This window comes from Vulpes vulpes, unplaced genomic scaffold, assembly GCF_048418805.1.
Source record: "Vulpes vulpes isolate BD-2025 unplaced genomic scaffold, VulVul3 u000000899, whole genome shotgun sequence".
NCBI lineage: Eukaryota > Metazoa > Chordata > Mammalia > Carnivora > Canidae > Vulpes > Vulpes vulpes.
In genome coordinates, this window is record NW_027325780.1 from 2,774,072 (window position 1) to 2,797,646 (window position 23,575).

General features: G+C 35.2%; 1 protein-coding gene across 4 annotated transcripts in view; it reads left to right on the forward strand.

Annotated features, from left to right (window-relative positions):
• Positions 1 to 23,147, forward strand: part of CNOT6L (CCR4-NOT transcription complex subunit 6 like) — a 115,271-nt gene extending 92,124 nt beyond the window's left edge. For all 4 annotated transcript variants that reach the window (XM_072745531.1, XM_072745530.1, XM_025998225.2 and 1 more), the window contains exons 9-12: positions 647 to 798; positions 6,553 to 6,780; positions 10,608 to 10,810; positions 15,816 to 23,147. In XM_072745531.1, the coding sequence (XP_072601632.1) occupies positions 647 to 798; positions 6,553 to 6,780; positions 10,608 to 10,810; positions 15,816 to 16,028 (796 nt within the window). In that variant the 3' untranslated portion in view covers positions 16,029 to 23,147. The remainder of the gene's footprint in view (positions 1 to 646; positions 799 to 6,552; positions 6,781 to 10,607; positions 10,811 to 15,815) is intronic.
• The last annotated feature ends 428 nt before the right edge of the window (positions 23,148 to 23,575 follow it).

The window sequence follows — 23,575 nt, forward strand, 5'->3', positions numbered from 1 at the left end:
TTTTATTTATCCATGAGAGAGACAGAGAAAGAGAAAGAGAGAAAGAGGCAGAGACACAGGCAGAGGGAGAAGCAGGCTCCATACAGGGAGCCTGACATGGGACTCAATCCCAGGTGTCCAAGATCATGCCCTGGGCTGAAGGTGGCGCTAAACCGCTCGGCCACCGGGGCTGCCCTGTGACAAATATCTTGATGTGGTAAGAATAAAACTGCAAACAGCAGGGTAGTTAAATTTTATTTTGTTCTTTCTCATTAATCTATTGACTAGTTAAGGTTGTGTTCACCTTTAAATATCAGAAAGTTTATCAGAAAGTTCTAATAATAGCTTAAAGAAATGAGAGAAGGGCAATTTTCTCACATCAGTCCAGAACTGGTTCAGCTGCTTCCCAGTCCATAGTGGGTTAGCTTTTGCCCTCTTGCTTCTTACCACATGGATAAACATATAAAAGGGCAAAGAGATATGTATGCAGTCTTTGCTAGGTGGCACTTCTTATGTCCCCCTGGCCAGGACTGATGCATGTCCCCTTGCAGATGGAAAATGACTAGGGAGACAGTGAACAGTGTATCTTTTGCTCCCTCATTTAATGTCTTTCAGCATGATAGTCCAGGTATCTACTATTACACTAATAATGCATTGTGCCTTTTAGATTTACATTGGTGCAAAAGCATACAGTGGAATTTAACCAAGTGGCAATGGCTAATTCAGATGGATCCGAAGCTATGCTGAACAGAGTGATGACAAAAGATAATATTGGTGTCGCTGTGGTATTAGAGGTCCACAAGGAACTATTTGGAACAGGTGAGTGCAGTTTAAAATATTCTTACTAAAAATAAATACCATCTCATGCTTTCCCATCTCAAACAAGTACACAGACTCTTGCTTATTTATTGCACAGTTATTTTTTTCTTTTTGTCTTTAAGAAAGCTTAAGGGAAATGGGCAGGAAAATAGGACTAATTATGTAAACCATCATATATATCTAGGGATATTACTTACCAGGTAATCTGTAAAAATGAAAGTCTTTAATATGCCATTATTTCCAAAAGGCTATTTAAAGTAGGAAATGCTTATTAGTTGGCTGAGTTTGGAAATTAAAATGAGTTGGTTCTCTTTTTAGCCATATTTTTAGCTTCTTGAGTGCAAAATCTTTTATCTTTAAGGTTAAGTACTTGGCAAGTTTTCTCTAATTTCTTTGTTATATCTCAGTCATTACTGGGATAAGAGCAGGATCTTTTATCTACCTGGTAGTTATCTTTTGCATTTTAGATTATTTATAGCTTCCTTCAAAGTCAGAAACTCAATATGTACTTTGCATATCCAGACCTTTTTTTCCCCTTTCTCCTGCCTGCCTTTGAGCATTTCACTGTTTACTTAATTAGTATATTTTACGCAAGAGCAAGGAGATGTTAAGACCACATTAGGGCTTTATTTGTAAACTTTTTTTTAAAATACTTATCATAGAAGAAAAGATGTTTGTTTTGAGTATTGATTTGGATTATTCAGACCATACCTATCTGTCCAAACCTTTCTCTCTGGTATTCAGTTTATCCATCATCAAATAATCTTTGATATTTTATTTTAAATTTTTCTTCTTTTATGGCCTTTCCCTTTTTACCTACTGTTATGTCCTTTGCAGTCTCATTCTTTTCAAAAGTTAGGTACCTCTTTCTGGTAACATGAAAATTGAATTTCTTTTGAAGTTTTATTCTCCTTTTAATTTTCAGAAGAGTAATTATAAATTATACAGCAGACAGTTTCACATTTTGAAATATGTCTCTTACTTCTATAAGAGGAATTTAATATTATAGAAGGTGCTTATGGCTCCATTGTTTTTAATAGTTCCTTAATCTCAAAAAACACATTTATTTATTTATTTATTTATTTATTTATTTATTTATTTATTTATTTAGATAGAATGTGTGCACTCAAGCAGACAGAATGTGTGCAAGCAAGCACAGCAAGGGGAACAGCAGGCAGAGGGAGGGAGAGGGAGAAGCAGACTCCCCGTTCAGCAAGGAGCCTGATGCAGGCTCCATTCCAGGACCTTGGGACTACAGCCTGATCCGGAGGCAGACACTTAACCGACTGAGCCACCCAGGCACCCGGTAGTTTTGTTTTGTTTTGTTTTTCTTTAAGATTTTACTTATTTATTCATGAGAGACAGAGAGAGGCAGAGACATAGGCAGAGGGAGAAGCAGACTCCATGTAGGCAGCCCAATGTGGGACTTGATCCTAGGACTCCAGGATCACGCTCTGGGCTGAAGGCAGGCACTAAACCACTGTGCCACCCAGGGATCCGGTACCCAGTAGTTCTTAATTTTAATATAGTGCACATTTAATCTATAGCCAGAAGTGACACTATAAAACTTCTCAGAAAAGAGTAAAACTTAGAGAATTTGGGCTGTTAGATTTTATCTTATCACATTGCTTTAAATGGACTATTTCTATATTTGTAAATCATATATCCGATAAAGAATTAATATCTAAAATATATAAATAAGTCATAAAGCTCAATAGGAAGAAAAATGAACACTCAGATTAAAATTTGAGCAGAGGTACTGAAGAGACATATCTCCAAAGAAGACAGAGATGGCCATCAGGCACATGGAAAGATATTCAACATCACTAATCATCAGGGAAATGGAAATCAGAACCACAATGAAGTATCACCTCATACCTTAATATGGCTATTATTAAAAGGACAAGAAATAACAAGTCTTGATGAGGATGTGGAGGAAAGAGAACCCTTATATACTTGGTGGAAATATAAACTGGTATAACACTATGGGAAACAGTATGGAGGTTCCACAAAAAAAAGTTAAAAAAGAAATACTATGTGATCCAGCAATTCCACTTTTGGGTATTTATCCAAAGAAGATGAAAATACTAACTTTGAAAAGAGATAGGCATCTCCATGTTCATTGGAACATTATTTATAATAGCCATGACATGGAAGCAACTAAGTGTCCATCAACAGATGAATGGCTAAAGAAAAGGTAGTATGAAATGCTATTTAGTTATAAAAAAGAATATCTGCCATTTGCATGACATGGATGGGCCTTGAGAGTATTATGCTAAATAGAATAAGTCAGAGAAAGAAATATTTTATAACCTCACTTATATGTGGAATCTAAAAAACAAAACAAATGAAGAGACAACAAAATCAAAATCATAGATACAGAAAATAGAATGGTGATTCCCAGAGGGGAGAGGGACTGGGGAGTGAGCAAAATGAGTGAAGTGGATCAAGAGGTACAAACTTCTACTTATAAAATAAATAAGGGGATCCCTGGGTGGCGCAGCGGTTTGGCGCCTGCCTTTGGCCCAGGGCGCGATCCTGGAGACCCGGGATCGAATCCCACATCGGGCTCCCGGTGCATGGAGCCTGCTTCTCCCTCCGCCTGTGTCTCTGCCTCTCTCTCTCTATCATAAAAAAAAAAAAAAAAAAAAATTTAAAAAAAAAAAAAGCTCTTATTAAAAAAATAAAATAAAATAAATAAGTTATGGGGATATGTACAGCATGGGGGGTCTATAGTCATTCATATATATATATTTTTAAATTTATTTGAGAATGTATGTGCACAAATGGGGAGAGGAGCAAAGGGAAAGGTAGATGCAGATTCCCTGCTGAGCAGGGAGCTCACCACGGAACTCAATCCCAGGATCCTGAGATCATGACCTGAGCAGAAGGCAGATGCTTAACCAGCAAGCCACCCAGGTGCCCTAGTCATTCATGTTGTAAAGTGTACTTGAAAGTTGCCAAGAGAGTAAATCCCAAGAGTTTAACTTTATATGGTGACAGATGGTAACTAGACTTACTGTAGTGATCATTTTGCAATGTAAACAAATATTGAATCATTATATAGTACATCTGAAAGCATTATTATATTAATTATACCTAAATAGAATTTTTTAATAAATTAATTTTTATTGGTGTTCAGTTTATCAACATACAGAAAAACACCCAGTGCTCTTCCCATCAAGTGTCCCCCTCAGTCCCCGTCACCCATTCCCCCCCACCCCCCGCCCTCCTCCCCTTCCACCACCCCTAGTTCGTTTCCCAGAGTTAGGAGTCTTTATGTTCTGTCTCCCTTCCTGATATTTCCCACACATTTCTTCTCCCTTCCCTTATATTCCCTTTCACTATTATTTATATTCCCCAAATGAATGAGAACATACACTGTTTGTCCTTTTCCGATTGACTTATTACTTCACTCAGCATTATACCCTCCAGTTCCATCCATGTTGAAGCAAATGGTGGGTACCTAAATAGAATTTTTAAAAAATGACTACTTCTGTCACATATAACACTTCAGTTACTTGTTTATTATTCAACATTGAAGGTAAGTTTCTTTTCACTTTACTAAGATATAATAAACTTTATCAAAATAGAAGACTTAGAAAATTAGGTCTTTTTCTGTAGAGTTTATATTTTCAATAGAAAAATTTAAGAGGCATTTCTATAGATTTTTTGGTAGTTTTGATTTTCTGGAAATTACAGTTAATATACAGTATAATATTTCAGGTATAGAATTTAGTGATTCATTACTTACATACAGTATTCAGTGCTCATCACAAGTGCCCTCCTTAATACCCATTACCCATTTAACCTATCCCTTCACTCCCCTCCATCAACCCTGAGTGTGTTCTCTGTGGTTAAGAGTCTGTTTTCTGGTTTGCCTCTCTTTCCGCCCCCCTCACCCCCAATCTTCATCTGGTTTTTTCTTTAAGTTCCACATATGAGTGAAATCATATGTATGGTATTTGTTTTTCTCTGACTGGCTTATTTCACGTAGCATCAAACTCCATCCACATCATTGTGAATGGCAGGATTTAATTCTTTTTGATGCTGAGTAATATTTCATTTTTATGTGTGTGTGTGTGTGTATGTATATCTTTATCCATTCATCAGTAGGTGTGCATTTGGACTCTTTCCATAATTTGGCTATTGTTGGTAATGCTGCTGTAAACATTGGGGTGCATGTATCCCTTCAAAATGGTATTTTTGTATCCTTTGATCCTCATAGTGCAACTGCTGGATCATAGGGTAATTCTATAGAAATTTTAATAAAAAATGAATTTTGCATGTTTACTAATATTGCAATAATACAAAAGTATATAAAATAAAGAGAAGTTCCTTATCTCATTCATACTCTTTAGGAAAAGCTCTTGCTAATTTCTTTACTCATTACTGATATAGACTGTATGTATGTAGTTTTATTTATTTTTTTGTAGTTTTATTTAAATGGCCTCATACCATGCCTACTGAGCTTTGTATTTTAAATATTTTTGAATATTTCTCTGCCTGTACATGGTAACCAAGTTTTAATGTTCACAATTTTTAATATATTATATATTTTGTTTCCCATTTTGAAAGTTAATACTATGTTAATACTTATTTTGACAAAATTTTAAAAACAGAATTTTAGGGGGAAGAAAGAACCTCACATATTTTCTAATTGCATTTCTCACTTTCCAAATGAACCTGAGTACCAAAGGTTATGTGACCATCCCAACACGAAAATAAACAGTAAAAAAGATTTAAAACCCCAGGTGTCCACATTTTGAGAGCACACTATCCCCTAAGTCTCCATTTTAAAATTACTATTTGGGTGTTGTTTTTATTTTGTTTTATTTTTTTAGATGTTTTATTTATTATTCATGAGACACAGAGAGAGAGAGAGAGGCAGAGACACAGGCAGAGGGAAAAGCAGGCTCCATGCAGGAAGCCCAATGTGGGACTTGATCCCAAGACTCCAGAATCACACCCTGAGCCAAAGGCAGACACTCAACCACTGAGCCATCCAGGTGCCCTATTTGGGTGTTTGGTATGAATTTGTTTTAATAGGAAACTTTCTTCCTTAGTTAATTTGTATAAATTAATATATATAGTATTACTGCCTTTTATTGTCGATCCATCACTGATTTGCTCAGGACGTGCAAGGTGGATTGAGTAACTGGGCAGTGGGAAGAATTTAAGTTAAGGTTTAGGTAATTCAAATAACTGAAAGCCTGCCTCACTAGGTAATTGTGATCTTTAAATGATAGCTATTTAAAGTGCTTGTTTACCTCAAGAACTCAGCAAATCAAGGCACTAAAATCAAATGTTGATTATATCATGATAAAATTCTTAACTTGGGTGTATAAGAGCAGAAGTTGGCAAACTTTTTCTGTAAAGGGGCAGATAGTTAATATTTTAGTCTCTGTGGGTCACCTACAGTCTCTGTCAGTGTCTTTCAAGGAAATTTTTGTAGAATCCTTTAAAAATGTAACACCAGGCTATTAGCTCATATAGGCTGTACAAAAATAGGTGGTGGGCCAGGTTTAGTCTGTGGCTGCAGTTTGTCTACCCTGATCTAGAGGAGTAATTCCCATGTTGGAATTATCAGAATCTTAGCACTTTAGCTTCTAAGACATTATGAGATAAAAGGGAAAGTACAAATTAATGGGAAAAAAAATAAGGGACTACAGGGTTTGGGGAGAAAACCTAAGCTAATTGCTTTTTGGATATATAAAGCATAATCTTACCTTTTTTTCTACTGTTTAAATTTAGGTATGAAGCCTATTCATGCTGCAGACAAACAGCTGCTTATAGTGGCAAATGCCCACATGCATTGGGACCCAGAGTATTCTGATGTGAAACTCATCCAGACCATGATGTTTGTCTCAGAGGTTAAAAACATTCTGGAGAAAGCCTCTAGTAGGCCTGGCAGCCCAACTGCAGATCCTAATTCCATCCCGCTGGTGCTATGTGCAGATCTTAACTCATTGCCAGATTCAGGTATTTATGACATCATTTCCTTTTGCTTTTAGTTTTGCTTTAGCTTCTAGTTGAAGGGCTAGCTTGCTCCTAACTTTTGAGTGGAGAATTTTTCTGTGAAATTAGGGAATGTATTAGTAAGAATCCAGGGATAATAGGACATGGGGTAATTGCAGAAAGTTTAGTAAAGAAACTATTTCCAAAAATTTGTACAGGGTTAAGGCAGTACTCTATTACTAAGGGAATTAGGTACTCTATACCACATCTACACCTCAACGTTTGGAGAGTGGTGGGAACTGTTACCAGAACTTGGAAAAAGTAATTATAAAGAGGGGATTATGTAGTAGGAGTGATGGCTTTGAGTTAACTGATGCTATTAATCTCTGACATCAACAAAAAGGGAGCCAGGGGTAATATATCCCCCTGTCTCACTCTACTGTCCTGCCAGTGCTGCCCATTGACCAAATTCAACTAGAAGGTAGAGTGGGGTGGGGGGGGTTTGCTGTTGATGCAAGTAAAAAATCAGCATCCTGAGGCACCGAGTGCAATGGAGAAGAAACAATGAGGAAATATTCAGCACGAGTAGTTTAATAAGCTTGACAACTTTTTTTTTTTTTTTTGAGGATCTGATGCTGCTTGCTAATCAGCTCTTTTATTACATAGTTAACTAAACAAACAAGTAGAGAAGCTTTTTTTTTCCAATTTTTTTTAAAAATTTCTTTTTATTGGAGTTCAATTTGCCAACATATAGTATAACACCCAGTGCTCATCCCGCCAAGTGCCCCCCTCAGTGCCCATCATCCAGTCACCCCAACCCTCCACCCACCTCCCCTTCCACTACCCCTTGTTCATTTCCCAGAGTTAGGTGTCTCTCATGTTTTGTCACCCTCACTGATATTTTCACTCATTTTCTCTCCTTTCCCTTTATTCCCTTTCACTAATTTTTATATTCCCCAAATGAATGAGACCATATGTTTGTCCTTTTCTGATTGACTTATTTCACTCAGCATAATACCCTCCAGGTCCCTCCACGTCAAAGCAAATGGTGGGTATTTGTCTTTTCTAATGGCTGAGTAATATTCCATTGTATACATAGACCACATCTTCTTTATCCATTCATTTTTCGATGGACACCGAGGCTCCTTCCACAGTTTGGCTATTGTGGACATTGCTGCTAGAAACGTCCCAGCCTTTCACTGCATCTATATCTTTGGGGTAAATCCCCAGCAGTGCAATTGCTGGGTCGTAGGGCAGATCTATTTTTAACTCTTTGAGGAACCTCCACACAGTTTTCCAGAGTGGCTGCACCAGTTCACATTCCCACCAACAGTGCAAGAGGGGTCCCCTTTCTCCACATCCTCTCCAACATTTGTGGTTTCCTGCCTTGTTAATTTTCCCCATTCTCACTGGTGTGAGGTGGTATCTCATTGTGGTTTTGATTTGTATTTCCCTGATGGCCAGTGATGCGCATTTTCTCATGTGCTTATTGGCCATGTCTATGTCTTCTTCTGTGAGATTTCTGTTCATGTCTTTCGCCCATTTCATGATTGGATTGTTTGTTTCTTTGGTGTTGAGTTTAATAAGTTCTTTATAGATCTTGGATATTAGCCCTTTATCTGATATGTCGTTTGCAAATATCTTCTCCCATTCTGCAGGTTGTCTTTTAGTTTTGTTGACTGTTTCTTTTGCTGTGCAAAAGCTTATTATCTTGATGAAGTCCCAATAATTCATTTTTGCTTCTGTTTCTTTTGTCTTCATGGATGTATCTTGCAAGAAGTTGTTGTGGCCAAGTTCAAAAAGGGTGTTGCCTGTGTTCTCCTCTAGGATTTTGATGGAATCTTGTCTCACATTTGTATCTTTCATCCATTTTGAGTTTATCTTTGTGTATGGTGTAAGAGAATGGTCTATTGAAGAGACTGTCTTTTTTTCCAGTGGATAGTCTTTGCTTTGTCGAGTATTAGTTGACCATAAAGTTGCGGGTCCACTTTGGGATTCTCTATTCTGTTCCATTGACCTATGTGTCTGTTTTTGTGCCGCTACCATACTGTCTTGATAACAATGAGACTGAAGAAAGAGAAATTAAGGAGTCAATCCCATTTATAATTGCACCCAAAAGCATAAGATACCTAGGAATAAACCTAACCAAAGAGGTAAAGGATCTATACCCTAAAACCTACAGAACAATTCTGAAAGAAATTGAGGAAGACACAAAGAGATGGAAAAATATTCCACGCTCATGGATTGAAGAATTAACATTGTGAAAATGTCGGTGTTACCCAGGGCAATTTACACATTTAATGCTTGGCAACTTTTCAATGAATTCATTAAATGGTATATGAATGCTGATAATTAGATGCAGAAAACTGATCCACATTCTCCTTGGATTTGACATTACTTCTTGAGCTGTACTAAACCACTTTATATCCTAATTTATATTATTTCAGATCTTTGTAAAAAATCAGTTCTGCATTTTAGATATTAAAGTTCAAATGTGAGACATTTAAGTGTTACTGTTTTTCTATTACTGTAGCATATTCTAAATTTTTTATATTTTCAATAAACTATTTTAAATTATTTGAAATAATCACTCAACAATAAATGTGAACCCAAGTGCTTGCAATTTTCATAAGTCAAAAATCTAGAAAATATCTTTACTTTTTCTCTTTAGCAAATGCTGAAATCATCCTTTTGCATACTTGTCTTTAGCCCCTAGCCCAATTGGCACCTTAACCTGTCTTCCTTTCTCAGTCCTTTTTTGAGTTGAAATCCTCTCAAATATGTTTCCCCCACTTCATTTGATTTGTATAAGCTGTCATTGACAGTGCAGCGTGGTGAGCTGATTCTAGAGCCAGACTGCCAGGGTTAGATCCTGCTTCTACCACTTACAGGTGCAATCTGTAAGTTCCTCATTTTTAAATAAGGGAATAATTTTAGCCACCACATAAAGTTGTTTGTGAGGTTTAAGTGTGTAAAGTACTTAAAACAGTGCCTGGCGTATACTAAATGCTAGATACATGATAGCTCCTTTTCACAGTACTGATACTGTGCTCATCACTTATTCATTATATGTTGCTGTCATTCCTGATCACAGATAGAAAGAGATAGCTAACAGTATTCAATCATTATCATCATCAGCAGCAGCAGCAGCGGCAGCAGCATTGTGATATATTTTTCATATTTACTTGTTAAATGGAAGCAGTGTATTTTGTGAATGGTTCTGCTTTAGCTTTTTATACATTTTTAATATTTTTTACCAAGTAGTTTTTTTGTAGCATATAATGTCCCTTATATAGTATCAGACTAAAAGAATTCACTGTAGTTCAAAATAAAGAATACTTTCTACCTAATATAGACATTGAAATGTTGAAGATGCAAAGTGTATTTTTGTTGTAAATGACTTTTTATTATGTATGCTATATGATACATATTCCTGAAAGTTGTTGATTGACTGCATAGGATAGTGAGATACTAATGAGATAGTGGTTTAGGATAATATTCTAAAGCCTTCAAGGTTAAGTCTTTCTTGGTGAATGTCACCTTTGCCTCAAGGAATCATCTTTAGTTTGAAGAACCCATTAAAAAACTGAAGATATTTCTGGATGATCCTGATACTTTGTTTTGGAACAGGCAAATACCCTCCAGTTTGATTTAACCATATGAAGTTATTGATGTTTGATTTTTTTTTTTAACAACCAACCACTACAAAAAGGCAGTTTCATATATGGCTCAACCTAATTAAGCTGCTCTGAACCTGGTATATCCACCTGATAATGAAATTTTGGTCGTATAGTCTTATATTAAGGTCTAAATGTTAAATGGTAGTATTTCTTCTTTTTCTTTTCTGTTAGGTGTTGTGGAATATTTGAGCAATGGAGGAGTAGCTGACAACCATAAGGACTTCAAGGAACTAAGGTACAATGAGTGTCTTATGAACTTCAGCTGCAATGGGAAGAATGGAAGCTCAGAAGGGAGAATCACACATGGCTTCCAACTGAAGAGCGCCTATGAAAATAACTTGATGCCTTACACCAATTACACCTTTGATTTCAAAGTGAGTGACAGTCTCTGAGCTGATATAGAAATTATTTTAAATACAAACATAGGATAAGAAAGACCTGTATTATTTATGCTTAATTGTATAATCTTCAGGAATTTTTAGATTCTCAAAATGCCGTGAAGTATGCTACTAAATGTTAGGGGGTTTGTTAGCTTTTTTTTTTGTTATTGCTAACTTGAGAATTATTTTGAACCCTTGTTTTTCACATTTCAAGTAATGCTAATAAACAGCCCAAACTCTCAAAATGCCTACTATTTGCCAGGCACTGTTCAGAACACTTTATATTTATTAATATAGTTAATCTTCATATTTATTAATATAATTACTCCCTAACTTTCAGTAAGAATCTATATAATCAACTTGATATAGGTATATGAGTAAGTTTACTTTGAATGAATTTATATAATATTCTCAAAGAATTTTCTTAGTAATTTTCATAGATGTCTTATCTATCTTTAAATTTTCCAAATTTCTTTGGGAGATGGGGTTAGAGAGGGTCTGTTTTTATACACACACACACACACACACAGCCCTCTATTGATGTAGTCAAACTAGTATATTCCCAGGCAGTGGAACACTACAGCTTATTAATAAAAGGAAAAGAGAGATATTTTTTCAAGATAAAAAAATTTAGAGGGCCCATTGTACAAGACAGATTGTTCTTTAGAAAGATTGACTGTGTGTGAGATGCCTGGGTGGCTCAGCGGTTTAGGTCTGTCTTCAGCCCAGGGTGTGATCCTTGAGTCCTGGGATCGAGTCCCACATTGGGCTCCCTGCATGGAGCCTGCTTCTCCCTCTGCCTATGACTCTGAGTCTTTCATGGATAATAATAAATAAAATAAATAAAATAAAATAAAATAAAATAAAATAAAATAAATAAAATAAAATAAATAAAATAAAATAAAATAAAAAAATAAAATAAATAAAATAAATAAAATAAAATAAATAAAATAAATAAAATAAATAAAATAAAATAAATAAAATAAATAAAATAAAATAAATAAATAAAATAAAATAAAAAAATAAAATAAAATAAAAAAATAAATAAAATAAAAAAATAAAATAAATAAAATAAATAAAATAAAATAAAATATAAATAAAATAAAATAAAATAAATAAAAAATAAAAATAAAGATTGTAGTGGTTTTCTGTAACTAAGATTACTTTCCTATTGCCAATTATCTGATCAGTCTTTTGGATTATAGTTCTCCATTATACTTCTGTTTGACTTTCTGGCATTTCAGGCATCTATATTAAAATCTTATACTTTCCTGGAAAAAAGTACAGGTGTTAGAAAGTGGTTTGGTGTAAGAAGCCTAGGGGTCATACATAAAAATACCAAAGAAAAATTTTGAAATGAGCTCTTTCACATCTCCAAAATCTTTTTATGTTTTTATTTTCAGTGATTGTTGTTAGTTAGCCCCTTTCTAAGGAACAAATTGGAGGAGGAGGAAGGGAAATTGCTGGGATGTTATTAGTCAACTTTGTGATCATAGAGTAGAGAAAAAATTGCTTAGAATAAATTGAATCTAATTTTAGTACTTGCTGTTAGATAGTGATATCCCCAGTGATAGTTCATTTTGTTCAAATCACTCATATGCAGTAATGTGCTAGTAGACATTTAATAACCAGCTTTCCCAGAAAAAGAAACCCTAACTTGCAGTGTTTGTTGATTTCTGTGGTGTAAGTATTCCCCACTATGGTAGATTTTAAGCTCCCAACGTAATACCATTGAATTCAGAATTGAGATGAAACACTAAGAAAGCAGGTACAGCTGGCTGTAGCATACCACTGCTCTTTTGCAAGCTTAAAGGAAAACCTCTAGGCTTAATGATACACAGTTTACTATACGTTAATTTCTGTCCTTGTGACTATAGTGATATATAATACATCTTTGCCAGCACAACCCAGAAAATCCAAATTAAAATTCCCTAAAATGTTTAATAATTCTGCTACTCTTGTTGTTTTGTCATGGGTGTGGTAGAAAGACCAAATTTCTACCTCATCTAGGCTTTGATAAAGGTTATTTTTCCTTGTCCATCAATGGAAATTAGAGAAACAAAATTTGGGATATTCATCTAAGCCATCTTTCTTAACCATCTAATTGTTTTAAAATCCTTTGTTGTTATTTCTTCAAAAGATTTTACATGTGGTGATAATTTGAATCAAAAATTGTACTGAACCATTTACATTGTCCAAAGAGGTACAGGAAAAGAACCAAAAGCACATGACTCAGAGAGTGTTTGATGTTTGAATATGTAGGATAGGATGAGACAGAAGGACAGAGCTATAAATCCATGAGAGACAGGTGTGTACAGGAAGATAAATACACTGGCTGGCTTGATAGATAGATGGATGGGATGGGAGAGTGGGAGGAGATTTAAAGATAGGATGACCAGAGAACAAACCAAGGGCATACCTAACAACAGAAAATGAAGCTTTTAGTCCAAATAACAGTGTTTCAGTTTTATGTAAAGCATTTTATGCCATCCCAGTATTGAAGGCAATCAGTAAAAAAGGAAAGATAGTATCAGACATAAAAAATGTCATGTAATTAACATTACATACAGTTCCAAATACAAAATTCTGCCATTACATCAGTGGAGTGTTGTTAAATTTTATTTACTTGGCTTATAGCATCTGTTTACTTTCTTGGTCCTTGAATAAGTTAGAAATGTAGAAAAGTGATATTAGAACTCAGATGCAGGGGTGCCTGGGTGGCTCAGCTGGTTAAGCATCTGCTTTTGGTTCAGGTCATGACCCTGGGGCCCTGGGATTGAGCCCCATGTTGGGCTCCCTGCTCAGTGGGGATTTCAGGGTGTGAATTTTGGGGGGACAGAAACCTTCAGACTGTAACAACAGATAAATTGAATTGACAGCTTAATGCAGATTTGCTGCCATCACTATTGCTGCTGCTGCTCTTTGCCCCACCAATCTAAGGGTGTGCCTGAACCAGTTAATGAAAAAAGGACACTTTTCCTATTTTGTCAAGTAGTAAATCTTTCTCTATTAGAGTATATAATTTTCTCACATTCTTTTAAAACTTATTAGCATAATGTTAGCTCATAAGCTATTTCCATTATTCTTTCTTTTTTGTTTTTTCAAATACAGTTCTATAAACTTACTATAGTCTTTACTAATATTAAGGCTACTTCCCCACATTGTAGCCTTAAAAAAAAAGTTTGAATAAAAAAAAGTTAAGAATCATTAGTCTAATAACCTACTTTGTGGGCTTGACAGTATGTAAATGTACATACATATGTACAAATATTTGGGTGAGTTTGCAGATAGGACCTTGCTAAGGGTTTTGATAAGAGCTTTTACTCTCAATGTTTCAAATTAAGAAAATAGTTAAAAGTGATTCCTCCAGTTAAATGTGTCTTACTCTCTAGAGTGTTTAACATCTTCTTGGGGCCTGTGTGTGCAAAGGATTCTATAAGTCTAGCAGCTAGTGTGCATAATGGCACTCTTAAGAAGTGATACAGGAGATTTATTCAACCTAAGTAACAGAGTATTTCATTTATGTTTTGTTTATAGTTGAAGCAAAAGTGATCTCATAAAGACAAATCCACTCTGACCCTTGGTAACCCTTTTCCTAAAATGTCACTGCAAAACTGGGCATTAGCCAAAATGAAAGGATAATGCTTTGTACTATCATTTTTTTTTTTAACTGTTTAGACTTTGAGTATTAATGGCAAAAAGTCCTTCCTTGGATTCAAGTAGGTACCTTAATTTGTGGCAAAATTAAGGTTTCTAAATGTTGAATGAGGCCCTCTTGCTCAAAAGCACAATCTCATTATTTTGGTCTTGGTCAACAAACTGAGGTAATTATTTCCAAATTTCATAATACAAACTTTTTTCATTAAAAGTCTCTACTTTCTTTTTTTTTTTTTATTTTTTAAAGTAGCCCATTTCACTATAATATTATAATATTTCGGGAACTCATTATGTTTACTATTTCTAAATAGATATTTCCAGATCTGGAAATATTTCTCCACACTTGGGCTCAGGCTCTTTTGAAATGGATAGGAAGAAATTTAACTTTATCTTCCCCTCCCCTTTTTAATTAGGCTCCATGCTGGGCTCTCTCTATATATATACCTGTCAAGTATTTTTTGCTAAGGAATCCAGAATTTACAGTATACCAGAATTTGTGAAAATGAGTATTCTGAAGAACACATTGGAAAAATTAACTGTATGTAGTATTTGTACATAGGTAGCATATCTGAGAAAGCTGAACTAGAATTGGCAAATCTGAAAACCTGCTTTACCATGGATTCATTCATATGTGTTTGGATATCTTGATGTGTAAATAATTGAAAATAATGCCAGTTAACATTAAAAAGTTAATTTGAGTCATACCTTTTCATTATGCATTTATATAAAAAGCTTGTTGTAACTGATAGATTTAGTGTATTCCCATAATGTTTATACTGATGTATTAGATTTCACTAACTTAAGCAAGCCAATTTTATTTATTTATTTATTTATTTTTTAATTTAATTTTATTTATTTATGATAGGCACACAGTGAGAGAGAGAGAAAGGCAGAGACATAGGCAGAGGGAGAAGCAGGCTCCATGCACCGGGAGCCTGACATGGGATTCGATCCCGAGTCTCCAGGATCGCGCCCTGGGCCAAAGGCAGGCGCCAAACCGCTGCGCCACCCAGGGATCCCCAAGCAAGCCAATTTTAAAGATGCCTAGACAGTTTGGTGTGTTTAGCTTCTCCGTTTGCTTACCACTTATGCACACATACAAGGCTTTATGACGCCAGTTGGGTCCTGTATTTCCCTGTTGAGCCATCTTTATTTTATGTAATACCCACTGAAGACTTGAGTCGTATTTGACCCATTGTCAAGATAACAGGTACTAGAAGTACAGGTTAATCAGGTATTTGGCTTTTACAAATTATGAATTGTTCTTTATATATCTTGAGTTATTCTTTTTTTCTAAGCATATATTTTTCTTTTTTTTCCCCAACCCCTAATCTCTTTCCAGGGCGTGATTGACTACATTTTCTATTCCAAGACTCATATGAACGTGCTTGGTGTCCTGGGGCCTTTAGATCCTCAATGGCTGGTTGAGAACAACATCACTGGGTGTCCACACCCTCACATCCCTTCAGACCACTTCTCACTGTTAACACAACTTGAACTCCACCCTCCACTTCTGCCTCTTGTTAATGGTGTTCACTTGCCTAATCGGAGGTAGTGGAGTACTACCCCGCAAAGACGGGGGGATCTGTTGCTATGGACCTGTACAGTTGTAAATCAAAGTATGTAGGAGTGAAGTATGGCCATCCTTAAGCTGCTTCTTCAGGTTCCTTTCATTATGTGTTTGCTCTAAGATTTTGTACATTTTTGTGTATATTGGTATCATTTGGCACTAGGGCTGGAACCAAAGTATTACTCTTTCCAAATTTTTAATTTGTTTTTAAGTTGGACCTTCTTCATATTATATTAGGAGTCAGCATTCGTAATTAATAAATCACCAATTCAAGGCCCAACAACAGTGTATTTGTTTTTCCAAAACAAATACTTTCTTTTGAATGGTTTCACATGAGCCAACTATTTTTGTAAAAGGCAATTTTTAAAAACTATAAATAAGACATTTTAAACTGGTGGCATGCCTTACAGGAAAAATTTCTTAGATTTCTGTTTTCCATTATAACAAACTGATTTTTGGCTCCCCTGGTCTTTTGCACATTAACAAAGCACTTAAATTTGCTAGATCTGTACATAAACTATGATACAGCTTTAACCATAATAGAAGAAGAGAGAAATTAAAGATGGTTGCACAATATGCTTTCAAAATCAAGCATTCAACAGCACATGACAGTTTGTTGGGCAAGCACTGGTTGTTTTGTTTTGTTTTGTTTTTTTTGAGGAATCACTCTGTATTTAGTTCCTCTGTTAGTTATAACCTCATTGGAAGTATTAATTTTAAGCCTTTCTCTCTAGTTTATTGGAAAATAGTAGGTAATTTCTACTGCCACATGTCTTGAAAGTAGAATTTGTTATATTTAGGTTGCCCACAAAATTAGTGTCTAATATTTTCATTATTGTCACCCACCATTTTCTGCCTGATTGTGCTGGAGAAACAGATAAGATCTGGGTATTAATTTTTGCTGTTATAGTTCAGTGTTTAAAAAAACAAACAAACAAAACCCAAACAACTGCTGAATAAAAAGGCCCTGATCAAAGTTTTAAAAGGGAAAAGTGATACAAATATCTCATGTGTTTCTTGAAGTAGGACAGGTGGCTGCTGGTTTGGGCTTTTTGAGGTGACAGTGGCAAGGACTTGAGGGGTAGAGAGAACATGGAGTAATTGAAAACCCTGGATCATTTTTTTCCTGACTCTAGTTGCCAAATGGCCATTATATGCTTTTAATCTTTGTTTCCGTTGTCTGTCAGGGTTGAATTAAGAAGCTACTGGTTTATTCCCAACTGTTGTTGCTCTTTAGAAATGTTGGAATCCTTTTTTTGCCCAGGAGGGGCCAGTTGAAGATCTATGACTCAAGAGGCAGTGAACATAATAGGTTTTCTGGGGGAAAAATTGGTTGGCTACTTGATGTTAATTAGGGCACAGTTAACAGGAAAAGGTTGTGTCTCTGTTTTTAAGTTTTTCTTTATTCTGCTTTTTTGCTGCTATAAGAGTTTTCTGAAATTTATATTTTAAACTTTTCATGCACTTTACTGTTTCTAGTCTCAAAATGTGATATTTTTAATAAACAAATTTTCCATTATGTGAATGAAATTTTAAAAGAAAATAGCCTATATTTGTGTCTCACTAATATATAAAGTACAGGTCAAATCTAAATTATTTAATTAGTTTTAAATATATACAATTTGCCTCCTCTTTCAAACCTGACATCTTAGGCTGTTTTATTAGTCTTAAATGATGCATTTCCTTTGGTCATTTTCTACTAATTTCTTCCATAGTAAATTAATCAGGCTATATAAGATAATGTTTCCCCAGAAGGGTGATTTTAGTGGGACGAGGGTGGTGGGATGATGTAACGTCATATATGGGATTGCATCAGAAGGGTTCTGTAGAGCCTAACCTCCCTTTTAAAAGTGCCTAGTGATAGAGGCGTTGTTTGTCATCTATTATAATTGGAATGTCATTGTAGTTGAGTGGAGTTTGATGTAAATAAAATATTCTTTTAAAAATGGTAAAGTACCAGAATAAACAAAGAAACAACCCTTAAGGTGACAGATTTTCCTCAGTGTGCAGGTATCCCTTCTTATATACCTCAAACATTCAACATCTAGCCATGCAAATTGATTACCTGAACCATAGTACTGGAAAGTAGAATAGCATGAAAAACTTAATTTTGTGGACATTACCTTTTTTTGTAATCAGCTACTGTATGTTTTATTTTAAATCTTTTGTTTTGCGTGGGTTTTCTGCTCTGGAGGTATATGCACTAACAAAACATTTTCCTCCTTTCATATGTGCATGTTAATTAGCAATGTGAGCAATATTTCCTACCATACTTCACTCCCAATATTTTTTGAGATGTTTGTATAAAATGGAATTTAAAGTTCACTTATGATTGTATATGAACCACAGAGGAGCCCATTTATTAATAAAAAACTTTTTTAATAGTTAAATGTAGAGGGAAAAAATAAAAAAAATTGGGAAACATTGTAAACAGCTTAAGTTTATTTTGTGTATGATCGAGGCACTCTGTTGCAGGAAGGTGTGTAATTGGGTTCTCTCTGCTTCCAAATGCACTCTTTCAAACCATTCATTATCCTGTGTATTTTTAATGTGGTTTTAGTAAATGTTGGTAATAGCTCTGTTGAAGTAGGTAATTAATTGTGTTATGTTTTGGGTGGCACACACACTTGGGGCATGGTAACCCAAATTTCATGTGCACGGTTTCCCTTTAGCCCACTACCCAAATTTCACACACCTTTCACCCTTTGTTCCCTTTGTAAAAGGAGTGGTATCTGTTTTGAGCTGCCAATTCAGATGATCAGAAATGCTGCTCTCCTCAGTATTGTCTTGTTAAAACGCATGCCATTTGGAACTTTGGCAGTGAGAAGCCAAAAGGAAGAGGTGAATGACATATGGTATATATTCAATGAAAGTAAAATATTTATGCTTATATACTTTCTAGTTCTCAGAATAAGTTTAATAAGCTTTACGCCATGGGGCTGCTGCATATTTTATCTGAAGTTAAGAGAAAATTTGGGCATTTTTAGGTTGTGATAATGTGTGGTTTTTTTTAACTGTTAAATATGATTTCTGATATTTGTCTAAGAACTGGAGTGTTCTTTAAATTTATTAAGACAGTGTTGTTTGAGGAAGGGAAAACTGCACTGTTTGCTATTACAACAGTCATACAAGTGCATGTCAAGTCACCCACTCTCTCAGGCATCAGTTTCTGCCTCATAGCTTTACACATTTTGATGGGGAATATTGCAGCATCCTCAGGACTGACATCTGGGAAAGGCTCAAATCCACTTACTGCTCCTTGCTTGTTGACTTTGTTTTAAAATATTGTGCCTGGTGTCAACTTTTAAGCAACAGCACTGCCTAAAAGCAAGCAGAGAACAGAATCCCAGCACCATTCTATAGGCAACTTTTTAGAATTCAGATATAATAAATCTGTTCAAGATTTATGATGTTTTATGTAAAAAAAATTTTGTACAATGTAGCTGAATATTTTTGTTTCATTTCTTTGATGTAAGGCGTGTGAACATTCGTTTGAATATCACATGTTAAAGTCAGGTAATGGCACAATGGGTTCTGAGACCAGCTTCACCCTCCCCCTCCCCCCACCCTTCCACCCTCCCATTTGCCTTGTTCCAAGCTCTTTCTTTTCAAATTACTTTTCTGATATTCATAGGCAGATATTTAATTTTACTAATAAGCATCCTGTGTGAATGTATTAAATAAGCCACTGTGTTTCAGTGTTGTAGTTTGCAGAAATATAAAGCTTTGTTTCTTATTTGTCCCTATTATTTGGTGTGTTACAGTTATGTATTGAATCACAGAGAAGGGAGAAAATACCTAAAACTCGTATCACTTGATTCTATGATGGGTTATATTAGAATTGAGGATGTGACACATTAGAACTGGAACATGGGCAAACATAACTATGTTCCATTTTGAAATTGTATCTCCTAAGTATCTGTTGTTAAGTGGGTGAAAAATTAAGTTTGTATTTGCATTTCCAAGAGTTTCTAAAAATCACAAATGCCATCTATACTCTCAAATCAAATAGCAAGAAGTAGAGAAAGCACAAGACAAAATAGGTTAAATGTGTTCTTTGATGGAACCAGAGGCATATGGTTTTTCATTCCTAATACAAGGCTAGGTTTTCTAGCAAATTGACTGTGTCCCAGTACTTACAGTACTTGTTTCTAAGTCTTACATTCTGAGCGATTTTAATAGCTTTGTAAAATGCACTGACTGATCAGTAGCTTTGGTCACAGAAAACATAATCAGTTTCTGATACATTTGGCAGGGCCATAGAATAATGGTTATATAGCAAGCAGTAACTTTATGGCACGTTTTCAAAATAGCACTCATATATACTTATATTTTGACAGAAATGTGAATTGTCACATTTATAAGGTACTATCTTTTTCCTACCTGCCCTCACCTTAAAAAAAAAAAATCAACTAATATGTAGATTTGTTTAACCTTTTCCTTTTGAATTATATCAGGTTTATAGAACTCTGAGAATTATAGGTAGACAAATTAGCTAGGAAAATTAGGATATTTTTCTAAGCCAGGAAATTCCACTAAAGTTTCCAGTTCGTAGACAAAACTTTTATACTTATGGTTACTTTGAATGATTTTAATTTTTTTTATTGCATCATGATCACCAAATTCAGATTGAAACTTAATTACTACACCTTTAACCTGGCTTATTTACCAAAGTTGTAATTTAAGAACAGGATGCCAAGGGCGTGTTTGATTTTACAGAAAATGATTTGGGAATCTCTGTGAATAAGTGTCATCTTAAAGCTTAAGGATAAGAAGAAGAAAGTTCTTATACCTATACTGCAGGGTGTTCTGAATAAGATCCATGAAAAAAAAAAAAAGTTTTTTTCAGGAAGGTGGTGAGGGAGAATGTGCATGTTTTCTTATTTTAACCAAATACCTTCTTTATGTAAGTTTCTCGTTGAATTACTTACTCAAGTCTTACAGTAGGAAGTAGGCAGGTACTAGGAAAAGCAAGCTTTGTTAACCTACTTAGTAATTTATTTTGGCGTAAGTTTGGGTTATTCTTGGAACCAAAGGAAAACAAGCATGTTTGAGGTTTTATTCAACATACATCATGACATTAAAGTAATGGAATGTTTTTAAGTAAAATAGGTTTTACTTTCAAAGCATATAAAATAAGGACATTTCTGCCTATTAAATGTTCATTTTTTTTATGGCACTTAGTTTAAACTCAGTAGCATTGTCCCAAAACTAGAAATGATGTTATCAGAAACAGTAAATCACATTTTGAAAAGGGTATGTAAATGCCAAGGGATATGACTCTTGGCATACTTGGTACATGCAGTTTTCAAAAACTTGGAGAAAGCATAGTTTGGCACCTGTTAGTACTTCTTTTTGTTACAACAGTCTCCCCAGATTTAGATTATTTCCCTACTTGTACCTCTGTCACTTTTAAATCTAAAAGCATAAGAATCATGGTAACCCTCTCAAAAGTGGCCCTTTCTTGCTTCAGTTTTGTGTTACTGACATATAACTGTATTTTCTTTGAAGCTATTAATGGTTATATGAATCACATTTGTTTAATTAGTTATCTTAACTCACACAATTGGCTCAGTGTTGATGTGTCAAACAATGGCTTTGCTTAACAGGCTTAGTTTCCTGCTACTTGTTTCAGTCTTGGTACAATAAGTGATGCAGTAGTCTGGGTGTGTATGTATTCAGAAGCTGTACTGTTCTTTCTCTGTGCTTAACTTGCTAAAAATATATTCCCTTACCTGTGAAATTCCTGAGCGTTGCTCTGCCAACTTTTTTCGGGGGTGGGGGGGGTGGGAGGAGTTTGGATGGCTGTATTACTGCACACTGGATCTGGAATTGTTCAGTGTTGTGAGTGGCAAATTTCTTAAACACCAGCGGCACTGAGAAGTGCACTATGGGCATTCGTACAGTTGTCCAAATGCAAGCATTTCTTTGATCTAGGAAAGGTTGAGGAATAGAGTTCATTGGACTACTTGGAATATTTTGAGGAGGATGAACATTTCAAACTTTGGCTTTTTTTACTTCTGGATGGGGTGGTAATGAGGGAGACTTCTTTTTGGTAAAGAGAGTGTGTTTGTACCTTCTCTTTCGGAAAGGCCAGGGTGTTTGCCATATTCACTATGGGTTAATTTATATCTTGTATTGTGATTTCTTTCAAACATAAAACAAGTGCCAAATAAATGACGATCTACTCTTCAACTCAACTTACCATTTGAATAGGGAAGGATTCATCTATTTTCATTATTTGGCAATAAATTAATAATACATTGTTTTGCATATATTTGAGTCATTCTGTGGCCTATAAAGTGTTTTTGTAATTAATGGTTGGAAAGCAAAACACTTGAGTTTAAAACTGAGCAAGATATTTTGGTAATTTATCCCTTGAATGCTTGGGAGTTTCTAGTGGTACTATTCCAGAACAGATTCTCCTGTTTTAGGTTATATATTTACTTTACTTTTGTCCTAAGAAAAAGCCAAGCACTAAATCAATTTGTTACTGAGTTCCATTAATCAGTTTAAAAATCTAAGATTTTTTTCCTTTTTTTCTTTTTTCATTCATTCTCTTGTTAGAAGACTTAATGAAGTGCCATGTAATTGTAGCTTACTAGTGTTTAATGTTTAATAGACTGATTCTGTGGCGTTCTAATCATTTAACACTCTGTTATCCTTGGAGAAAGTGGTTCTACTCTTACTGAACACATTCTCTCTGACAAAATCACCAGCTGCTTTATTTTTCTATTTATTAAACAGTTGATGAGGTCTGAAACTTGACCGAACTGCTCAGCTGAGATGTTTTTCACAGTAGACACTGTACAAAATGTGCGTGCAAAAGGACACAGTTGGGTGGTAGTATTTTTTCATTAATGTGAACATTGACTAAACAAAGCAGTCCTGCCTTTTAAATCTTGTGGCAGCTCAGAAGGGAGGTGCTTAAGAACCTTAACTACTATGTCAGATGACAAAATACTTTTTTCCATTTTGGAGATTGGGTACTGATCACACATGATGTATAGGGCTAAATATATGCTTGTTTCCTTGCACCTGTGTACTTCCTCTTCTTTCCCTCCCTTTCCCCTGTAGGCAATAAATGGCCATTTTGCAACTGCGTACCTTTGTCTTGATTTTTTACTCTTTGTGCAGTATGTGTCTGCTTTTAGGTCAGTACATCTCTTGGAAAGTGAAGTAAGAAGCCAAGGTAATTCAGACAAAAAATTATAAATTCATGCTACATTTTTTTTCTAGTGAAAACTGTATTACTGTTTAAACAGTACCTTGATTAGAATAGATTTGGAAGTTAGCCATAATTATGACTTGCTTTGGCTGAAGATATCTGAGCAGAGGGACATGTGTCACTTCTGAGTGAGGCTTTAAGACCCAGTGTGCAGTTTGCTGTATTCCCATTTGTTGCTTTGGTGATAATGGAAGCATATATTGAGATTCAACTTCCCATCCTAGATCTTTGAGTGGTGAACAGAGCTTTCCTGCTGACGTACACGGAAATGTGTGAGAAACAACAGCCAAATCTTAGTGTCTTC